The 19,666-nt window shown below is 40.6% G+C and overlaps 1 protein-coding gene across 1 annotated transcript; it reads left to right on the plus strand.

The window, feature by feature from the left end:
* The first annotated feature begins 14,872 nt into the window (after positions 1-14,872).
* On the plus strand, positions 14,873-18,308 carry LOC311495681 (serine protease FAM111A-like). The gene has a single exon (XM_084555219.1). It carries the CDS (start codon positions 14,995-14,997, stop codon positions 16,339-16,341), a length of 1,347 nt encoding a protein of 448 aa, XP_084411345.1. The 5' UTR covers positions 14,873-14,994; the 3' UTR covers positions 16,342-18,308.
* Positions 18,309-19,666: the final 1,358 nt, after the last annotated feature.

Genomic DNA, 19,666 nt, shown 5'->3' on the forward strand with positions numbered 1-19,666 from the left:
TGGGAACAAATGAAAGCAAATCAGAGTGTTCACGGTACAACAAACAGGACTCAGAGAATGAAGTGAGCCTGCTCTGCTTGACAGCAGCAGCATTTAGACAAATACAGTCAGGTCTCCTCTTTAGTGAAAGAAGAGAGACGCTGAATCTGATGTATCGATCTCATTGCGTTGGTACCAATCAGTATTATCGATATTTGGATCGATCCGCTCACCACTACTGTCTTCTTTGATTCGATTCCACCGTGACGAGACATCACAACCACCTTCACAAGTAAAAGGTAAAGTAATGTCATTTTGGACACAAGCTTTTTTTAACTGTTGTTTTTTTAACCATTTTATAGCAGTATCAAGGTAAACATGTGACGGATTGATAATTTAACAGAGACTGCTGATAAGGTTTGCACTGTAGTGTTTTATTGCTGTGAGGCAACGTTTTGTGGCCCCTCGTACACCAACAGGAAAATGTGTTCACACAGGAGCCATAATGTGAGCAGAGCAGCAGCAAAAGCTTCAGGAAGAGACATTTTTTAAACAGAAGGATTTAATGTCTTCTGGGGTGGCTGTGAAAAATAAGATAAAATTCAACATCTTTGTAATTTGACAGGTATCCAAAGACTAAACGTGCTCTGCACACCAGTTGCTGTCTTTTCGGAAAACATTGGCACAGGAACTCTACCAGCTGATCGGAAAACATTGGCACAGGAACACTCCCGGTTGATCGGAAAACATTGGCACAGGAACACTTCCCGGTTCACCCATTCAAACCACTTCATTTATGGATTCACTGGTGTCACGGAGGGAGAGGAGAGGGAGGGACTTGAATTTAGACCTAAAATGTCGGTCCTCAGCAAAAGGCCACAGTAGAGGCATGAAAACTGCTGTGTCATTCTTGTGACATTATTCTTACATTCACACATGTACACAAAAGACAAGAAGATGGCATTCATGCATGGCAATGAGACGATAAAATACACCGTCTTTAGTTGGATATTTTAATAGTTTGTTGGTTTAAAGCCTTTAAGAGAGTCCGATATATTAGTGATGAATAAACTTAACTCTTGTGCCCGTAAAAATTTTGTACGTTTGAAAATGACTCAAAACAACAGATTTTCACACAAGTAAAGAAATAGAAATAGACAAAGGGAAACCAATCAAACAAATACAACTAAAAAAATATACTTCTCTATTGTTTACTCAAGAAAATTGTGTAAAAGTCAGAGCCTCCTTGTTTCCAGTATCTGCGGTGACCTCCTTGTCACTAAATGTTTATGGTAACTGCTGATCAGTGGTCTACAGCAGCTTGGAGGAATTTTAGCCCATTCCTCAGAACAGAACCACTTCAGTTCTGAGATGTTGGTGGGTTTCCTCACATCAACTGCTTGCTTCAGGTCCTTCAACAACATTTCTATTGGATTAAGGCCTAAGGACTTTGACTTGGCCGTTCCTAAACACTCATTTTCAAAGATGAATGTATTCTGATGGATCTTTATTGTATAATGTCTGTTGCCGGGCATCAGTGTCTGAATTCTGAAATCACTCTGTGAGGATCTGAAGAAACCTCAGATTGTTTGGTAAAAATGTCTCCCAAGTCTCTCAAAGGGCAAAAGACTGATACGGACATCAGGAACTTTTTAAAGGAGACAGATGTAAGTAACAGCTTAGCTAAGAGTGGTCTACATCTGTAACTTATCTAGACTGAATTAGCCGCTGCATGATTTGTTTGTATATGCATCTTTTTTATCAGGACAGTTCTGGAAGCAGCAACAAAAGCACACAGCCGGAGGGCGCTACAACCTCTCAGGTGAGGTCTTATATCAATGTAAATGTTTGTGAGGTGATCAAAAAAAAAAATATTTGGACATTTTTTCGATTTCAGTATCGCGTGGGACAACAACACATCCCACTATGATCTCAGTAGTTAGTTTTTCTGCAACCTTTCAAATTCATTGGTCTATTGGTCGATCAAAATTGATGTTTTGATGGACCAATAAATTCTGAATTCTATCAGGACATCTTTCCATGAGCTGAATGCGAAGAGAACCTGGGTCATGCAGCAAGACAACAAGAACCAAGAACACAAGCAGTTCTACAAAAGAACGGTTAAAGAAGAACACGATAAATATTCTTCTTTAACTGCTGTGATGCTACCGTCACGTTGCGTAGCGGTTAGTCGTCACAGATTACGGTGACAGGCAGTCCATGACCTGAATGTGAAGAGAAACTGGGTCATGCAGCAAGACAATGAGAACCAAGAACACAAGTGGTTCTACGAACAGTTAAAGAAGAACAAGATGAATGTTCTTCTTTAACTGCCCAGCCCTCCACCTGATCATATTCTTCTGGAGCAGCTATTGCAAGCTCAGCAATCACTGCAGTCTTCACAAAAGTCTGTCTACTCCATACTTCTCGAGGGTTTGGCCATAATCTTCTTCCCCTCTTGGAAAATGGCAAGGACTTCCTTGTACCTCTTCACTACGTCACCTGGTCATCCAACTATAAACACATGAGCAAGGAGGAATGTATCGTTTCAATCGTGAGATTGGTGAGAAGACAAAACACAATCATTGTATTATAAAGATGTTTGCTTATCAATGGGGTGCCCCTTCAGGACAAAAAAAATCTAGACAAACGTTCAAAGGACCATTTCAGCAGCAAACATCTTTACAGATAGAGGGTTGTTTCAAGTCAAAGTTCATAGTTCTTTGTTTAGCTTAGCTTAGCTTAGCGTAGCTTAGCTTGAATAGCTTGAGTAGGCACAGGTCATACTACCAGTTGGAGGAAAAGTGTCTTTCTGGCGCGATGCTTCTTTAGCTGGCGGTTCCTGGTGGAAGGGCAGAGCTGGAGTTCCACTGCTGAGAGGCAGTCTTTGTCATGTGTTCCTGATGACGTTGGAGGGAAACTGGCCACTCCTTGAAGTCCTTTGAAATAGCTTGTTAGCAGCTCAGTGCTAACTAGCCGTGTGGCTCCTGTTGTTTTGAGGTAAGCAGGATCTCGCTTCGCTGCTGTCAGGAGAACAGGCCTAGAGTAGCTGCTCTGGTTCGCACACTACCTGGCAGCTGGGAGTCTCCACAGAGGAGGAGTGGAGTTGAGGAAAAGAAAAGAGAGAGAACAATGGCCAAGCGAGGCTTTTATATGACCTGATGACCTCAGAGGTCACATGCCACTGTCAGCCAGTGATAACTGTTAGGTAAGTTTTCACACCTGGAGGAATGTGGGACTTGAGGTTTTCAGTGCTTTCCTTTTTGTCTAAGACAAAGAAAGCACAACTTGGTTATGCATGGTGAGTTTCCATAGCTCGCCACCAGGTTCAGGTCCCAACAGGGTAGAGGCTAGATCCGATCAATGCAACAATGACACCGAACCCCAACTATAGCCCTAAACATAAACCTCACATTAACCCTAACGTTAACCTTAGCCGTAGGAAACCTGTGCCTAAACTTAACCATCCAAACAGGTGCACTGTGTCCCCTGTCCATTACCTTGATCAGATCAAGCCTTTACCAAACCTTAATTCTTTAAGCCACGTCAACATCAGTGTAATCGATGACACTGCTTAGACAACTGGGGTCCTTTGGAGTGTGCAGGACACTGCTCAGGACTTTTTATGACTCTGTGGTGGCTTCTGCCATCCTGTATGCAGTGGTCTGCTGGAGCAGTGGGAGCTCAGAGAGGGACAGGAAGAGACTCAACAAGCTGGTCAGACGGGCCGGCTCTGTCCTGGACTGCTCTCTGGACTCCATGGAGGAGGTGGGTGAGAGGAGGATGTTAGCCAAGTTGACATCAATCATGGACAACCCCTCTCACCCACTGCATCAGACTGTAGGAGACCTAAGCAGCTCCTTCAGCAGTGACCCCTACTGGTGGTGGGAGCCTGTTCAGTGGGGCGTGGAAATGGGGTGGATAGGCTTCCACACAATGGCAGATTTTGCCACAAATCCACAGCAGCCCACTTCTACTGGGCGGACATGAGCCCTCCAGCCATTCTGCTCTGCGTCTGCTGCTAACTCTGCATATTTGGCTCTCTTGCTCTCTTTAGCCTCCTCAGCTCTATCTTCCACGGCAAAAGTAGTCACATTCTGCACTTAAGTTAAAGTGCGGATACTCGTGTAAAAAAATACTCAGGTAAAAGTACTTATTCTTTATTCAAGTAAAAGTAAGAAAGCACAGGCTCTAAAATGTACTTAAGTAAAAAGTAGAAATGATGTCATTAATGAAACAATACATCTGTTGATAATTTTGCAAAATGAAAAAAGTTCTGACAGAATAATCTAGACTGAACTGACCAGAGGTCCTTCATGAGCATCTGGATCCTTTTTAATAATAAATTGGGTTGTTGTTTTTTAAACCGAGCGCTAGCTAGCGGTAGCTATATACAATCAAAAAGATGTGTTCCCATAGCATTGCTAATGTTGTAAACTGTCACGGACATCACGGAGCTTGCCCCTTTTAGCCTTCTCCATAGACTGTATATAAAAGAGGCCTTACCGGAGCGTGCAGTCCAGTCTCCTCAGTGTACAGAGAGAGTCTCTAACTTGACAGCAGATTCCAGGGCTTTGTCAGATAGCCAGGTCCCAGTGAAAATTAGAGCGTGACACTCTCTGGTTCTCAAGAGACCGCACGTTAGCAAAGAAGAGGCTAGGTAGCGGTGGTCGGTTAGCATGGGCTTTTAGCCAAGTATAGACACTTTTGGTTTTACCGCCGTCTCCGAAGCACTCTCCTGGCGTCATCTGGCTCTCTCAAGGTCAGTGCTTCGAGGCCTTCCTGCAGATAGTGGTGGCAGCAAAAAATTAGATTCAGATTCATAATCAGAAAACTTTATTTGTGACTGGGGGACAACTAAAGGCACATGTGAGCAGCATGACGTGAACAAGACTCTTTTAAGGAAACACAAAATACGACGTATATATAAAAAACTTTGCCATGAATGTTGAAACTTTACAAACCGTCTATGGAGGATGTGAACATGACTGTATGAATAAAGTGCAAATGTAAACAGGAATTACAGGGACTATATATATATATTTACATGTTATTGCTGAGGCAAATGTATATATATGTATATTATAAATAGAACAGGATAGAATGACTTTATTCACCCTTAGGTGTGGTAAAAAAAAGTTTTTTAAAAAAAACAAACAAAAAGGTAAGGAAATGTAAAAAACTAGAATAAAAACATGTACAAAACTATAGACAGTAACATGACATAACACTGTTATTTACTGGACTTCAGAGTCCTCAGGAAATCGAGTCTTTTTAACAATGGCTGTGGTGTTGGTGCTCCAGGTCAGGTCGTCTTCGAGGTCCACACCCAGGAACCGGAAGTTGGAGATCCTCTCCACACTATCCCCTCCAATGAACAGTGAGTTAGGGTTAAAGCCGGTAAATTCAAAAATGAATGTTGGTGATGTCCAGCAATGCTTGCCTGTTGTGTGTTAACAGTGCATAACAATTGTGCACTGCAGAAAAAAACACACAAAATAGAAGAAATAGAAGAAACATATGCCATTCAAAGCATTTGACACCAAATGTTGAGATACTGGAGTGGCCATCACGAAGCCCTTAACCCCAATACAGCAGGACAATTATGGGCAGAACTGGATCATAAAAATGAGCAAGAAAGGCCTACAAACCTGACTCACTTCCACCAGTTAGACAATTTAAAGGCTAAGCTTCTGATTAATAAGTGTTTGTAGCCTAAACTCCTACGCTATCAATCATATCTGCTTCACATAAAATTAAGTACTGATGTAAAGATTAGAAAAGAACAGAGGTCAATTGTATTACAACGACCTGCTCAAACTCTGTGTGTTACATAAAAGGTTTTTACAACTGAAGTTGTTGCCTCCTCTTGTAGAGTAAAATCGAATAAAACTTCCTACTCCAGCACATATGCTGTAAAAGCTCAAAGGTGTCGGACTTCAGACGTGGCGGACCACAATGAGCCCATCGACGCGACTGATTGTCTTGCTTCTCTCTCATGCCGTCTCAACAGGTACGTAAGCTGCACTTCTAACAGACATTTATACTTCTTCACGTCTGATGGGTGGCTGGGGGCAGCCTACCGTGGCTCCTTTGCATCGAAGGGCGCATTCCTTTGGAAATTTAGCGGGCACACCCAGCCGGGAGGAGACCCAGAATTCGCTGGAGGGATTATATATCTCGTCTGGTCTGGGAACGCCTCGGGATTCCTCATTGAAGGACTGGACTGTGTAGCTGGGGAGAGGGACATATGGAGTTCCTTACTTAAGGCTGATTTAAGGTACTACGGGACACAGAAACCATAACATACGTATGTAGCCTACGCTGGTGCAAGTCATTTATACTTGTACCTCGTCAGTCTGTCTCGCTCTGTAACAGCGCCACCCTAACACTAGTCGGGTTAATTTTTGTTTCTACTTCCTGCTTCACTTTCAACAATGCCGAGTGAAACTTTCGCTGAAGTCGAGTCATAGGAATGCTTGTAATCCTTTACCTCGATGCATTCCATCTTTATTGATCCAAAACAATCAATTGGAAAATTGTGGAGATGGGGAAGCAGCTGGAAATACTAAAGGGAGGTGCACGTAAGGCTACGGCGTTAGGGTGTTGCCGTAGCTACGCTATCAAATTGATGCAGAAGCCTAAACCACCTACCAGCCTGTTGCCACCGCGAGCCAACCTTGGATAAACGGATGGAAAATTAGTGAATGTTTCTGTTACTCAGTCTAGACCAAAGTCATGGGAACATATGTCGGTACAACACAATTAAAAACCCATCAAGAGCTTTATCAGTTACTTGAAACAAGTGAATGGAGACAAGATTTAATACAGAGCTGTTACGTTAAAATGTTTTCGCTCCTGTACCTAATGAAATGGCAACTTGTCCCTCTTGTTTTTTGTTAACAAGCCTTCAAGAAGAATTAAAGGTAGTCCAGAAGGTGTAATTGTTGGATCTAAATTAGTTTTCCGCTGGTCAGACGCTCAGGTTTTATCTGCCTTTAGTTAACAATTAGTTTGATTGTTTAATTAACAACTTATTTTCATGAGTGATGTTTGTAGCTTAAAAATGACCAAACCAACAAACACAAGATCCAGCTGTACCAACCTGGTGTCGTTCATGATAACAATAAACCTCCAGATGTCTACTTTTTATTAATATTACTGTAGATAGAGTCCTGTAATAGACGTTTCATACATTTCTTTCAATATTCCAACAGCACCAGTGGATAAAGACGGCACTCTGAAGCAGGTAGAGGATTCAGGTAGGTATATGTGTTGATGACCTGACAGAAACTGAACTTACACCTCTGTATGTGTGTGTGTTTTAATGTTTTAAGGATCTAATGAATCCGCCCATGACTGAAATGTAAAGAATAACACGCAGCACATGGTTGCATGAACATATTTTGATTCCTGGGAACGGTTATACTTTCAGTGTGATACTAGCTGAGAGTGACCAGACTTCAGTGGACGCAAACCTCAATCACCTCCTACTTTCATTATTATTATTTTTTTGCAGGTGTACGTCAGATTGTCCTTGACATCAGCATCTTCTCTGGCATCGTCGTTGTCATTGTCATTGCTTTCGCCTTGATAGGAATGGCAGACAATCAAGGGTACAACCAGACAAGACAAGAGGACAACCAGAGTAATACCGACTCTGAAAGTAAGTAATCATGCACAGGTCTCGACACAACAATAAAGACCTCGGCTAGGTTCCTCTTTACCAATTCCTCAATAGTGTAATGAGAATGAAAAAGGTTTTTGTTAACTGAGGCATCGTTTGCCTCATTTATGAAGAAATATTTAACCTTTGGCAAATTTTCTCTCTTCAGCTACTTTACTGGTTTAGAGAAACGCTTCTTTATTAGATTAGATTCAACTTTATTGCCTTTGCATATAGTACAGGGACATGAAATGCGGCATCTAACCAGAAGTGCAAATAGCAAAAAGTGCAAAATTGATCAAATAGTTGGAAACAAGCTACGACTACTGTGTTACGTAAGTCTGATACTAGTAATATGTAGATAGGTATATGCAGTAGGGACATATTGCAGCAGAGTGTTACGTCTGCACTTTTTATTTATACTTTTAAGCAAGTATAGTTTCCTAAAAGTTTCTGTCTCACCACAGTCCAGATTTTGATCTATTTTTTATTTCTTTATTTGATTTTGTAGGTTCCTGCGTCTTGTGCTGTCGTGATGCTGACGGTGGTAATGCTAACAGTGGTAATGCTTGCTGTTATGGGGGCTGTGGTCCTCCTTGCTGTTCTGGCGACGGTGGTAATGCTGACTGTTGTGATGTTGACTGTTGTGATGCTGACTGTTGTGACGCTGTGAGTAGTTGCGGTGATTGTATTTTTGTGTGAATTCACATTTTTGGAAGTTGTTGTGAGATATGTTTCATTATGTGCAAAATGAGTGGAGACAGTTAATGAAAGGAGCATGTGTGGTGTGGCTGTAGCATAAGTTGCTGACTGATGGATTCTACAGATGCGGTAGTTCTAAGGCCTACTGCCACCAGCTCACATCGACTCCTTTGCTGGGTCTTTTCTTGTCTTTTATGCTAAATAGTACGGAACTCAAATCCTTTGCAGTCTAGAGATGTTGGGCAGCCTTCATCATTTGTTCTGTTTCATTCATTTCTCTTGTTTTGCTCAGCTGGGAGGTTCAATGAATGTAAAGCTAGGTTAACTTTTAGTTTAGTCCATATGTTGATGTTTTTAGCTCTGATTGCAGCCAATTGTTGATTGTCCAACACTGTTCACATTAAATAAAGTCTTTAAAGCTGAAACTCTGTTGTCGGACGTTCATTCCGTATGATGCTGCCACCACAATGCTTCCCTGTGTAGTCAGTGATTTGCATACCAGAAGTGAGTCTCAGTAATTTTAGTCAAGTCCTACCAAGCCACCATTGGCTCTTCACCAGATGTAATGCCGTTAATCGGTGGAGGTCTGGAGGTTCGGAAAAAACAATCATTGTGAAGGTGTCACTCTGGATTAACTGTGATGACATTTCTCACTGTTTAATGAATAGATCCATGTGAATGCGTCTTCCACCACTGGTTCTGCAGTGATCACCAGATTTAGACACATAAAGCAGTCCCACAGAACGACATTAAAAACCTTTTTCAGTTATGGACGAACCATTAGGGATACTTGGCCTACGATAAAGTAGACAACAGTATTTCCTCGTGATAAAATCAACCCAAATAATAATCAGTTAATTTAAGCTGCCTGTCCATCAAGCTAGTTCTTCCAGGTTCACAGCGTATGAAATGGGGATGAGAGTATTCTTGGCTGTGTTCAAAGTGCACAGATAATAATCTAATAGCACCCCCAAGTGGCCGATCGACCACACTACCAGCAAAACGTGCTGTGAATGTGACCTCATTATAAATGTCCTTTTCTATTAGTTCTACACATTGACGTGAGTGTCTCTCTCCCTACCCGTCTAAGAGTCACTTATGTCAGGTCTGTGGTGCAGAGCTGCTCAGAGATTCTCATTTGCATTTTGGACCGAACCAACAATGTTGTCTCTCTGCTGGCTGACCTCAATCAGATGGGGCCCCAGAAGCTGGCGGGGGTCTGCTCAAGGTTTTCACTTTTTAAAACTTGTTGTTATTTTCTTGCCACCGCCAGCAACCCTCACCTTAAGCCCTAACCCTAACGGTGCATTTTTTTCCCCCAAACCAAACCCCTAACTGTCATGTGACAGACAAGGGCAGTGTTTTATCTCTCTTTGTCTTTCTCCCTCCCCTGTTTGTTCACAGTTGTTTCTACAAGTGATTCCACCTGGGAAGTCTGACGGGGCCTGCTGATTAGTTGTTTTGGCCCCCGGTCATCCAGTCACCACCCTGGGCCTATGTTAAAAGGGCTTTTGATTCACTGCTGCTTTGCTGTTTGCTCTTGGACTCTGTGTTACTCACTCTTGGCTGCTCCACGTGATCCAGTCTCTGCTCCCTGCTTGCTATTCTGCTTGCCTATTCTTTTGATTTCTGTTGCCTACCTTGTTATTGAGACATGTGGACCCTTTGAGTACAGTTTATGTTAGTTGTGGTGGAAGATGCAAACTATAGGTAAGATTGGGATCAGTGTTTGGAATAACGCCGTTTAAAAGAACGGCGTTAGGTAACGACGTTCTTTTTTCAGTAACGGGGTAATCTAACTAATTACTTTTCCCGTCGTTACAACGCCGTTAACGTTACTGGACGTTAAATGCGGTGCGTTACTATGCATTGATTGAATATGTGTAATCCGAACGCACCCCTGGCTCACCGCTAGTGAGGAGGTGGGTTAATAACGAGGTAAGCGATTATGATTGGCTAAGGCAGAGTCATGTTTCATGGTAGCCAATCAGAGCCAGTGTTTTTACACACATGCCAGCACACGCGCCACACACAACAGCTAAACAGAGACTCGATGAAGCAACAGAGATGGCGAGTCAGGAGCAATCCGATGAAAAGTTGGCATTTTCAAGGTGGAGATATAAGCACTACTTCAATAAATAAAAAAATTCACTGTGGTCAAAGGGAGGAACGTGCATGTAAGCAACTCTAATTTAATGAAGCATCACACAACGACACGCATCTACAAAGCTAGTGGCCAAAAACACCGATACCTCCACCACAGATGATAGCTCGCCGTCTAAACCCTATGGAAATATAAATATTATATATATAAATAATATATACCGGTATATATAAAATAAATATAAAAAAATATATATAAATATCGAAAGTTATGTACATACACCTGTCTGTTCTACCAATTTCAACTGACTTGTGAAAACTGCTCAAAAAAATCCAAATTATTTGACATATAGCAATTTTTTTTTTTAACAATAGTAAAATAGTTACTTTCCCTGGTAACGACTTACTTTTATTGTAGAGTAATTCAGTTACTAACTCAGTTACTTTTTGGAACAAGTAGTGAGTAACTATAACTAATTACTTTTTTAAAGTAACGTTCCCAACACTGATCTTGACACACCCACACCACTGTATAAAGTACACTGTAGTTAGATCGTATTTTTTTTACTTTTATTCTTGTAATAAATATCTTTTAAACATACCTGTTGTCTGTTCAGTGATGCACAATACTGCCAACCTCTACACTGTCAAGAACTCCAAATTCCTTCACATTAACTAGATGTTAATGTGTTAATTTTGGTTATAGTTATTAAGTTAATTATTAATCAGAAATCCAAATTGTCAATTTAGTATATTTTATGAGACTGATTTGATTAATTGGCTATCTTTTCCCTTCGTAGAAGGGTGGTGCCCCGAGGTGATCTAGTAATTCAGATCCAATTATTTAATAATAAATAATTATTTTTGATAATTATTAATTATTTGTGATAGCCGAACCCAAATATTGAGTGCCTTAGTACCCAGGCCCAACATTTTCTAAAGGTGCAGTGCACCAATTTTTCTTGATAAAAATATAAACAAAGACGGATAGAGCTTTATATATATATATATATAGGTAGATCACTTTGACTTGGTCATTGTAAAAGTGTGGGCACCCCTGCCCTAGAAACTGTTAGGGATGTAACACTAAACACTTAACCCTAACCCTAAGTCCTGACATAAATCCTAACCCTTAACCTAACTTTATTGCATTTGTTAGCTAAATCAACGCTTTTGTAGTATTTTTCACACTCAGTCGTCCTCAAACCTTCTTCGTTTTTTTCCTAAAACTCGAAACCCTGAAGGAACAGAAAAGTTTTCATGAAAAGCCTCCTGAGCTACGCACTTGTCTGCTATAAGTCTCTTTCTGAGATAATCATCATTCATTCCGTTTTGACACCAGGACTCAGCTTAATCCGTCCCTGGTTTTAATTATATCCGCTGTTGTGAGTCACTGGTCAGTCACTGCCCACGCTTCATATTTAAAATTGAGGAAGGCGGCAAATCAGTCAGTCTTAGTGCCGGGCGGGCGTTGTAATTGAGCATTGTCAGAGTTTTATCAAGAAATTTTTAACAGTTTAGAACCAGTCACTGAAAGAGAACCTCACTGTGTGACTGTTTACACTTCTCCTGGAGCTACTGGCTCATTATTTACTGATCCACCACAGATTAAAATAGTTTGCTCGAGGCTGAGAAGAGGAACTCCCGCCTGTTTTCTTTGATTTGACTCCCCCGTGTCGAGGCTTCACAACCACCTTCACAAGTAAAAGGTGAAGTAATGTCATTCTTTACCTACCAAGCCTTTTAGTGTTTTTTAACTATTTTAAAGCACAGAGGGGTTACCTATGAAAATCTATGAAATCAGAAACAGTGTCAAGGTAAACACTGTGGGGGACTGATCATTTAGCAGAGAGAGACTGTTGGTCACGTTTGCACTGTAGTGTTTTATTGCTGAGGCAACTTTTTGTGGCCGCTCGTACTGAACACAAACAGGAAAATGTGTTCACACAGGAGCCATGACGTGAGCAGAGCAGCAGCAACAGCTTCAGGACGAGACATTTTTCAACAGAAAGATTTAATATCTTCTGGGGTGGCTGTGAAAAATAAGATAAAATTCAACATCTTTGTAGTTTGACAGCTATCCAAAGACTAAACGCTAAAATATTTGTTGGAGAATGTCCTGCTCACCAGCTGCTGTCTGAACGGAAAACATTGGCAGTGAAACTCTTTTCCTGTTTCGCCCCGCCATTCAAACCACTTCCTTTATAGATTCACTGGTGTCACGGAGGGGAGGAGGGAGAGGAGGGAGAGGAGGGAGAGGAGAGGGAGGGACTTGGATTCAGACCTAAAATGTTGGTCCTCAGCAAGAGGCCACAGAAGAGACATGAAAACTGTTATGTCATTCTTGTTTTATTACATTCACACATGTATATGAAAGACAAGAATCGGATTCATGCATGGCAATAAGACGATCTTTGTTGGATATTTTAAATAGTTTGTTGGTTTAAACCTTTCAGAGAGACCAATATATTTGTGATGAATAAACATAACTTATATTCAGTGCCACAAAAAACTTCTTGTGAACGTTAGAATTTTGGATGTTTGAAAATTACACACAAGTAAAAAAAAAAAAAAAAGCAGCTTGGAGGAATTTTATCCCATTCCTCAGAACAGAACCACTTCAGTTCTGAGATGTTGGTGGGTTTCCTCACATCAACTGCTTGCTTCAGGTCCTTCCACAACATTTCTATTGGATTAAGGTCAGGACTTTGACTTGGCCGTTCCTAAACATTCATCTTGAAACATGAATGTATTCTGATGGGGTATTAAAAAACGAGAAAGAGGTCCAATGAGTGTTTTTCATTCTGGATCTTTATTGTTTCATTTCTTTTGCAGGGCATCAGTGTCTGAACTCTGAAATCACTCAGTCAGGATCTGAAGAAACCTCAGATTGTTTGGTGAAAATGCCTCCCAAGTTTTCCAAAAGGCGAAAGACTGATCCAGACATCAGGACCTTTTTCAAGAAGACAGATGTAAGTACCAGCTTAGCTGAGAGTGCTCTACATTCATCATCTTGACATCTGTAACTTATCTAGGCTGAAATATTTTTTATCAGGACAGTTCTGAAAGGAATGGCAGAAGCACACAGCCGGAGGACGCTACAACCTCTCAGGTGAGGTCTTATATCACTGTGAAATGTTTGCTGTAGGCGTGAGTGGGAGACTCTTTGCAACCTTTCAAATTCATTAGACTATCAAAATTCATGTCTTCATGGACCAATTAATTATGCCAGTGAATTCTAAAAGAATCTGAAGAGAAACTGAAAAGAAAAACTCACCCAGCAAGACAATGACCCCAAGAACACAAGTAGTTCTACAAAGAGCAGTTAAAGAGGAAGAAGAAGAAGAAGATGAATGTTAATCCAATATAACTTTTGTGGAAGGACCTGAAGCAAGCAGTTGATGTGAGGAAACCCACCAACATCTCAGAACTGAAGTGGTTCTGTTCTGAGGAATGGGCTAAAATCCCTCCAAGCTGCTGTAGACCACTGATCAGCAGTTACCAGAAACATTTAGTTGATGTTACTGCTACACAAGGAGGTCACAGCAGATACTGAAAACAAGGGTTCATTTACTTTACACCTCACAGATAAGAACAAAGGAATAATTTAAAAGAATGCACAAGTATAATATTAACTGTTACATTTGTTTGATTTGGTTCTCTTTGTAGATTTTACTTTCAAGACATTTTGAGTCATTTTTCCACAGAAATCATTTGTATCATACATATAAACAAAATAAATTTTAGGAGGAAGATCAGTATTTTATAAATATATCTATTTGTATATCATCTGTGCAAAGCTTACATTGTTTGATACAAAAGTTTCAAGATGCTCTCTGTGTAAAATTCTGCAAAGGTTTCTTTGGCCCTAACTTCTTGGCTTCCACAAGAGTATTAGGTGGGAACATCATAACTTTACTAATATTAATTTTACATCATGATATGTTTTAAACTTGTTTTCATTTCGCAGACTTCTGCTTCCACTCCAGTGAAAGTGAAGAAAGAGAACGACAGAGGTTCCTTGGTGAGTAGACCGTGATACAGCTCATGCACAAACTAGGTGGCATGTTTTTGTACAACAATGGCTTTTAACTTTTATTTTCTTCACTGTTTTCATGCAGGCTGGACATTCAGCACATCTCTTCAAAGTGAAATTCAATTCATCTGCCCGTAAGGAATACACCATTCATTGTAATCAGCCTTGCACAGTACTGAAGGCAATAAAATCTGATGAAATATCTATGAAGATGATAAAGAGTGTAGATGAGAACATTATCATTCAGCTGGGTAAAGAGGATAAGGAATCTGTTCTTCCAACACACTTCCCTTGTTCTTGTATCACAGATGGTGAGTCTCTGATCATATCATGTAAATCAGAAAAGGTTGAACAAATCCAAGACCTTGACAAGACAGTATATCCAAGAGATGAATATTCTGTCTTCTACATTGATACAGTGGGAGGAGAAAACACTAAAACAAAGACGCTTTTCAGAAGCTACTTTGTCAAAAAATTCAAGTATCTCTGTGTTTATGGAAAGAAGGGGATGACTGTGGAGGAAGCTCTGAAAAGAGACGGTCGCTTCATTGATGATCTAGGTGAATTCACTCTGTCTCACAATGACAACCCGAACATCCAAACAACACGCAGACAACCGGTTGACTCCCTAGATCAGAAACAGGTTAAGATATGTCTCCCAAAGGACAACACAAACAAAAAAGGTGCAAATCAACAGGGTGAACGTGAGCAGCAGGAAACAACATCAAATAGTTCAAAGAGACAAAGTGAAACTAGGTCAGTCTCAGAAGTCGCAAAGCAGAGTGGAATCAGTGCAAAAAGAGTCATGGAAAAGGTTGACAACACTGAGGAGATTTATAATCGACTGCGTGAGCAGTTTCCAGATCTTAAAGAGTTGATGGAGAGTAGATTCCCTGGAGATTCTTATCAGGAAGAACTAGACCTGAGGAAGGAGAACTTTGGAAAGATCCAACAGGCTTTTAGTGAAGTTCACAGAGTCAGGAAGCTGCTCAAACTTGGGGAGTCAGTTTGTAAAGTAGTTGTTCAGGATGTTTGTAATGGAACTGGCTTTGTGCTTTTTGATGAGTTCATCCTGACTAATGCACATTTATTCAAAGGTTATGTTGAGGAGAAAAACCTGCAGGATGGTGTTGAGGTGTTTGCTCTGTTTAACTATGATGATCCTGAGCCACACATCAATTACTACTGCTTTACTGCAAAAACGAGACTCGTTGACATTGACTTTGAGCTTGATTATGCCGTAGTGGAGCTAAACCCTGAGGCCCTGAAACCCAACCAACAAACAATAGCAAACAAAAAGGTGCCCCCAGGCCTTCTGCACATATTTGGTCCACTGCCTAGCAATGGTGAAGCCTGTCTTATTGGTCACCCAGCAGGAGGACTGAAACAAATGGATCCTACATGTATCATTGAGAAAGAGAAGAGAAAGCAGGTGATCGATGATCATTTACATCCATACAAAGATCATATGTTCATTGTCCACTCAATCAGTCAAGTTATCAAAGATCAAAACATTGAAAGCATAATTATGGGTGGAAATAAAGCAGACAAAGTAGGGACATACAACACTTTCATGTATCACGGAGCTTCTGGCTCCCCAGTGTTTGATGCTCTTTGCAGAGTTTTTGGTTTGCACACAGCAGGATTTGTCTATGGGTTTTCAAACCACACGAAGAGTGTGATTGAGTATGCCATACCTGTGCTTACTATATTTGAGAAGTTTGTGGGCAATCTGAAGGACAGTGGAAACGAGGAGCTGCTAAACAAAGTTAAGACGGCAGCAAAGAAAAACAAGGCTCTACAAGAAATACTGAACACAGAGCTGGAAGACACTGAGGTGCCAATGGAGGAGTAAACTCGGCTTTGTGCAATTCATTCACTTTTAATCTTAATAAGCATTCCCTATTTTACATCACTCAGGGTTCAGGTTGACCTAACATGAAATGTCAGAGTAGAGAGAAAGATGTAAATCAGCTTTTATTTATTTGATTCATTCCCAATAGTTTAAAGGTTTAAATGCACTGAGTCAGAATTTGGTAGCTTTGACTTGAAATTGTTGAACTTGAGTCAAACTTCCACAAGCAACATGATGTTGCAACCCCCGTGCTTCACAGTTGGACAGGTGTCCTCCTCCATTTTTGTTTCCCCCTCCAGACATAACAATGGTCGTTTTGGCCAAACGACTCAGTTCTTGTGTCATAGGACTGTCAGATAATCCTCGAGAAAGTACGGTCTCTGGTCCCATGCAGCAAACTGTTGTCTGTTGTTTTCTTGTTGTTTTTTTATTGCAGTCTTCAGTGGTGCATTCTTGATCTGTACTTGTCATACCAAAGTATGTTCATCTGTAGGAAACAGCACACATGTCTTTCCTGAGTGGTATGATGACTGTGGTCCTATGGTGTGTAGTATCCTTTGCTCAGATTAATGTGGTACGTTCAGGGATTTGGAAATTACTTTAAAAGGATGAACCAGGCTTAGTAGTAGTGGTCTATATATATTTTTTTTCTTAAAGTGCCTGACTCCTTGTAATGAACTCAAATGTTCTCAGTCATCCAGGTGATGGTATATCCAGAGAAACTCTACAGGTCCAGTTTCTCTTATTTCATCTTTGTTTTTTGGATACTTCTGTTTGAAGGCACAGTCTGTTGAGTGTATGTAAACTTCTGACCCACTGAAATTGTATAAATTCTACATGATATACAGTATATGTCGTGCATAAAGGAGGTGTCCTAACAGCCTTATCAAATCTATTGTTTGTTAACATAAAAAATCAGTTTTATTTACTTAAGCCTGAAGGTATGTAAACCTCTGACCTCAGACTTCCCAGATCAGAGACTCATCATGTTAATGGTAAAACACATGTGGCTGCACACATTGGTATATTCTTTTATTTTTATTTTTATTTTCTATTTCACTCAAAGTGACTTTAGGATTGAACATATTACATTTTGTTTGAAAGTGTGCCTCCAGTTTGGTCCAAACTCACAAAATCCAACTTTGTATTTTGGGTGAACTGGATGTTGTTAAGTGACCTTTAATTAAAATCATCTACTGTTAACTTGTTGATGAAATGTTAAATAATCATAGCTGAGTGGTTTAAGCATTCTTCTTAACTATTTCCTTGATCTTACTTTGGCTCCTGTTGTATTATCTTTGTACTTCATTAAAACTTGTTTTGTTCTCCTCAGTTTCCTGTCATTGATGTTTTCGTCTTAATTCAGGCTCCATGTAATGAAGGTCACTGTTCCCACATCTCAATCTGAAACAACCCTAACCCTAACCATCTCAACAACACATCCATGTGTGCTGTAGTTACCACATGTGGGATTTATCTTGTGCAGGTAGTGGTGCAGGTAGATTGAACACCTCATAAAATCACATCTAAGAACGGTTTCCATTATCATACTCATCGAAGAAACTGTCAAGCAGGTATGGGAATGTCTTTCACAAGCGTCTTCACTGGAACTGAAGGATGAACTGATTTTGGTGGTCAAAGAACAAAAGTTTGCACAGCTGTGGGTGCTAAACTTTGTGCTGCAGGGATCACAGACAAACTAAGTTCAAGACATAAAACAGTCCCACAGAATGTCATTTAAAAAAACTTTGTCATAGGCGACAATACTTCCTTGTGATAAACTCAGTCCAAATAATGGGCCCAAATAAAAGGATTGACTAATTAATTTCAGCAGCTCATCCGTCAAGTTAGTTTTTGCACAGCGTATTAAAAAAAGGTGTTGAACAATTGCCGATTTTGAAGTCGACTAATATGTGGTGAATGTCGAGTTGATGTTGATAATGTCACACATAAAAACCCAGTAGAAAGTAATGCTTGGCAACAATGAAATCGATATTCTTGACCTGAATACATATTGGAACGTCTCACACAAAAGAAGCTACGGAGGCTTTTTTTTTGTAAATTTATTGAAGCTTGAACACAGGCTACTGTCAGCCATGGACCACATCAACACCATAAACACCGTCAGTCTGACACATCTAACACGCGGCTCTCAGCTCTACCATAACTCAAGTCTCTCGCATGGTGCATTCACTGACATCAAGGACCACAACCACAGCAACAATATCAACTAACAGAACACAAAAGAACATGTTCAAACATTGATAAGCAGGTAGAGCTTATCAATCCTGTGCACTGCAGATATATATAGTCTATATAAATCAGCACCGTCAAGTCAATAGCATTTAATAGTACTTTTCAGCATGTTGTAAGATATAATAATGTAGCCGGGATAAAAAAAAAAAAATAAATAAAAACATGTGGTATTTCTCCAAAGCCTTTTCCATTCACCAACAAATAGTTGATGTGCAGCCTCCTTCTCTCTGTTACTGCAGGATGTTTGGAGAAGTTGTTAACTGACTGCTGTCCAGAGAATTTGGACCGTTTCTCTGCTAGCGTTAGCCGATGTCTTTTCAGATGCATTGCAGTCGTACTTTAGTTGTATTTCAGGCCTGACATGTCACGGTAGTATGGGCTTCGTCTTTAGTGAAGTATTTCCACACACTTGATGAACCGCTGCTAGTTTGCTGCAATGACCCACTTGGCTCCTCACCTGTCTTCTAGGAGGCGTCCATGTTGTTATTGTCACATGATTGACAACTAGTCAACTTCCTGCTTAAAGCGTCATGACACAGCAGTGAAGTCGACTAGTTGGTACAACCCCTAGTATAAAATGGGGGTGAGGGTATTCATGGCTGTGCTTAACCCTTTTGACTCACCTAACTATTTTTAATTATGTGCTGCTGCATTTTCTCTTCGTTACTCTTTTCCCTTCTTCATTGTACACCTCTTTTTGATTTTTGGCTTTTAATTGTCCTTTTACCCTTTTCCAGCCTTTCTCCTTGTCTTTCAGTCGAGTTCGTCTCCTCTCAAAGCTTTGCGGAGACTCCTCCAGAACTCCCCCCTCCTCTCCTCCTCCTGAGGCCACTCCAGGTAGGTGGTGGAGCTCATGAGTTTGCGTAGTTTGTAGAAACGTTTCGGCACATCGTCCTTGGCCAGCGGCTCCAGCAGGATCAAGATGGCCGCGTCTCCGCCGGTTTGCCCTTCGAAAAGCCAGAAGTGGGAGAAGTCTAGCTCGTAGCGGTCAGACTGGACAAAGTTTTCGGAGAGAATTGTTTTTTTATATAATTTTTCAGGTCACATTACACTGCAATACTTAGTTCTC

Source organism: Chelon labrosus, assembly GCF_963514085.1.
Source record: "Chelon labrosus genome assembly, chromosome: 1".
Taxonomy (NCBI): domain Eukaryota; kingdom Metazoa; phylum Chordata; class Actinopteri; order Mugiliformes; family Mugilidae; genus Chelon; species Chelon labrosus.

Excerpts from the sequence above, each read along its gene's own strand:
- LOC311495681 (XM_084555219.1), top strand. The coding sequence starts at position 14,995 with ATGACTGTGGAGGAAGCTCTGAAAAGAGACGGTCGCTTCATTGATGAT.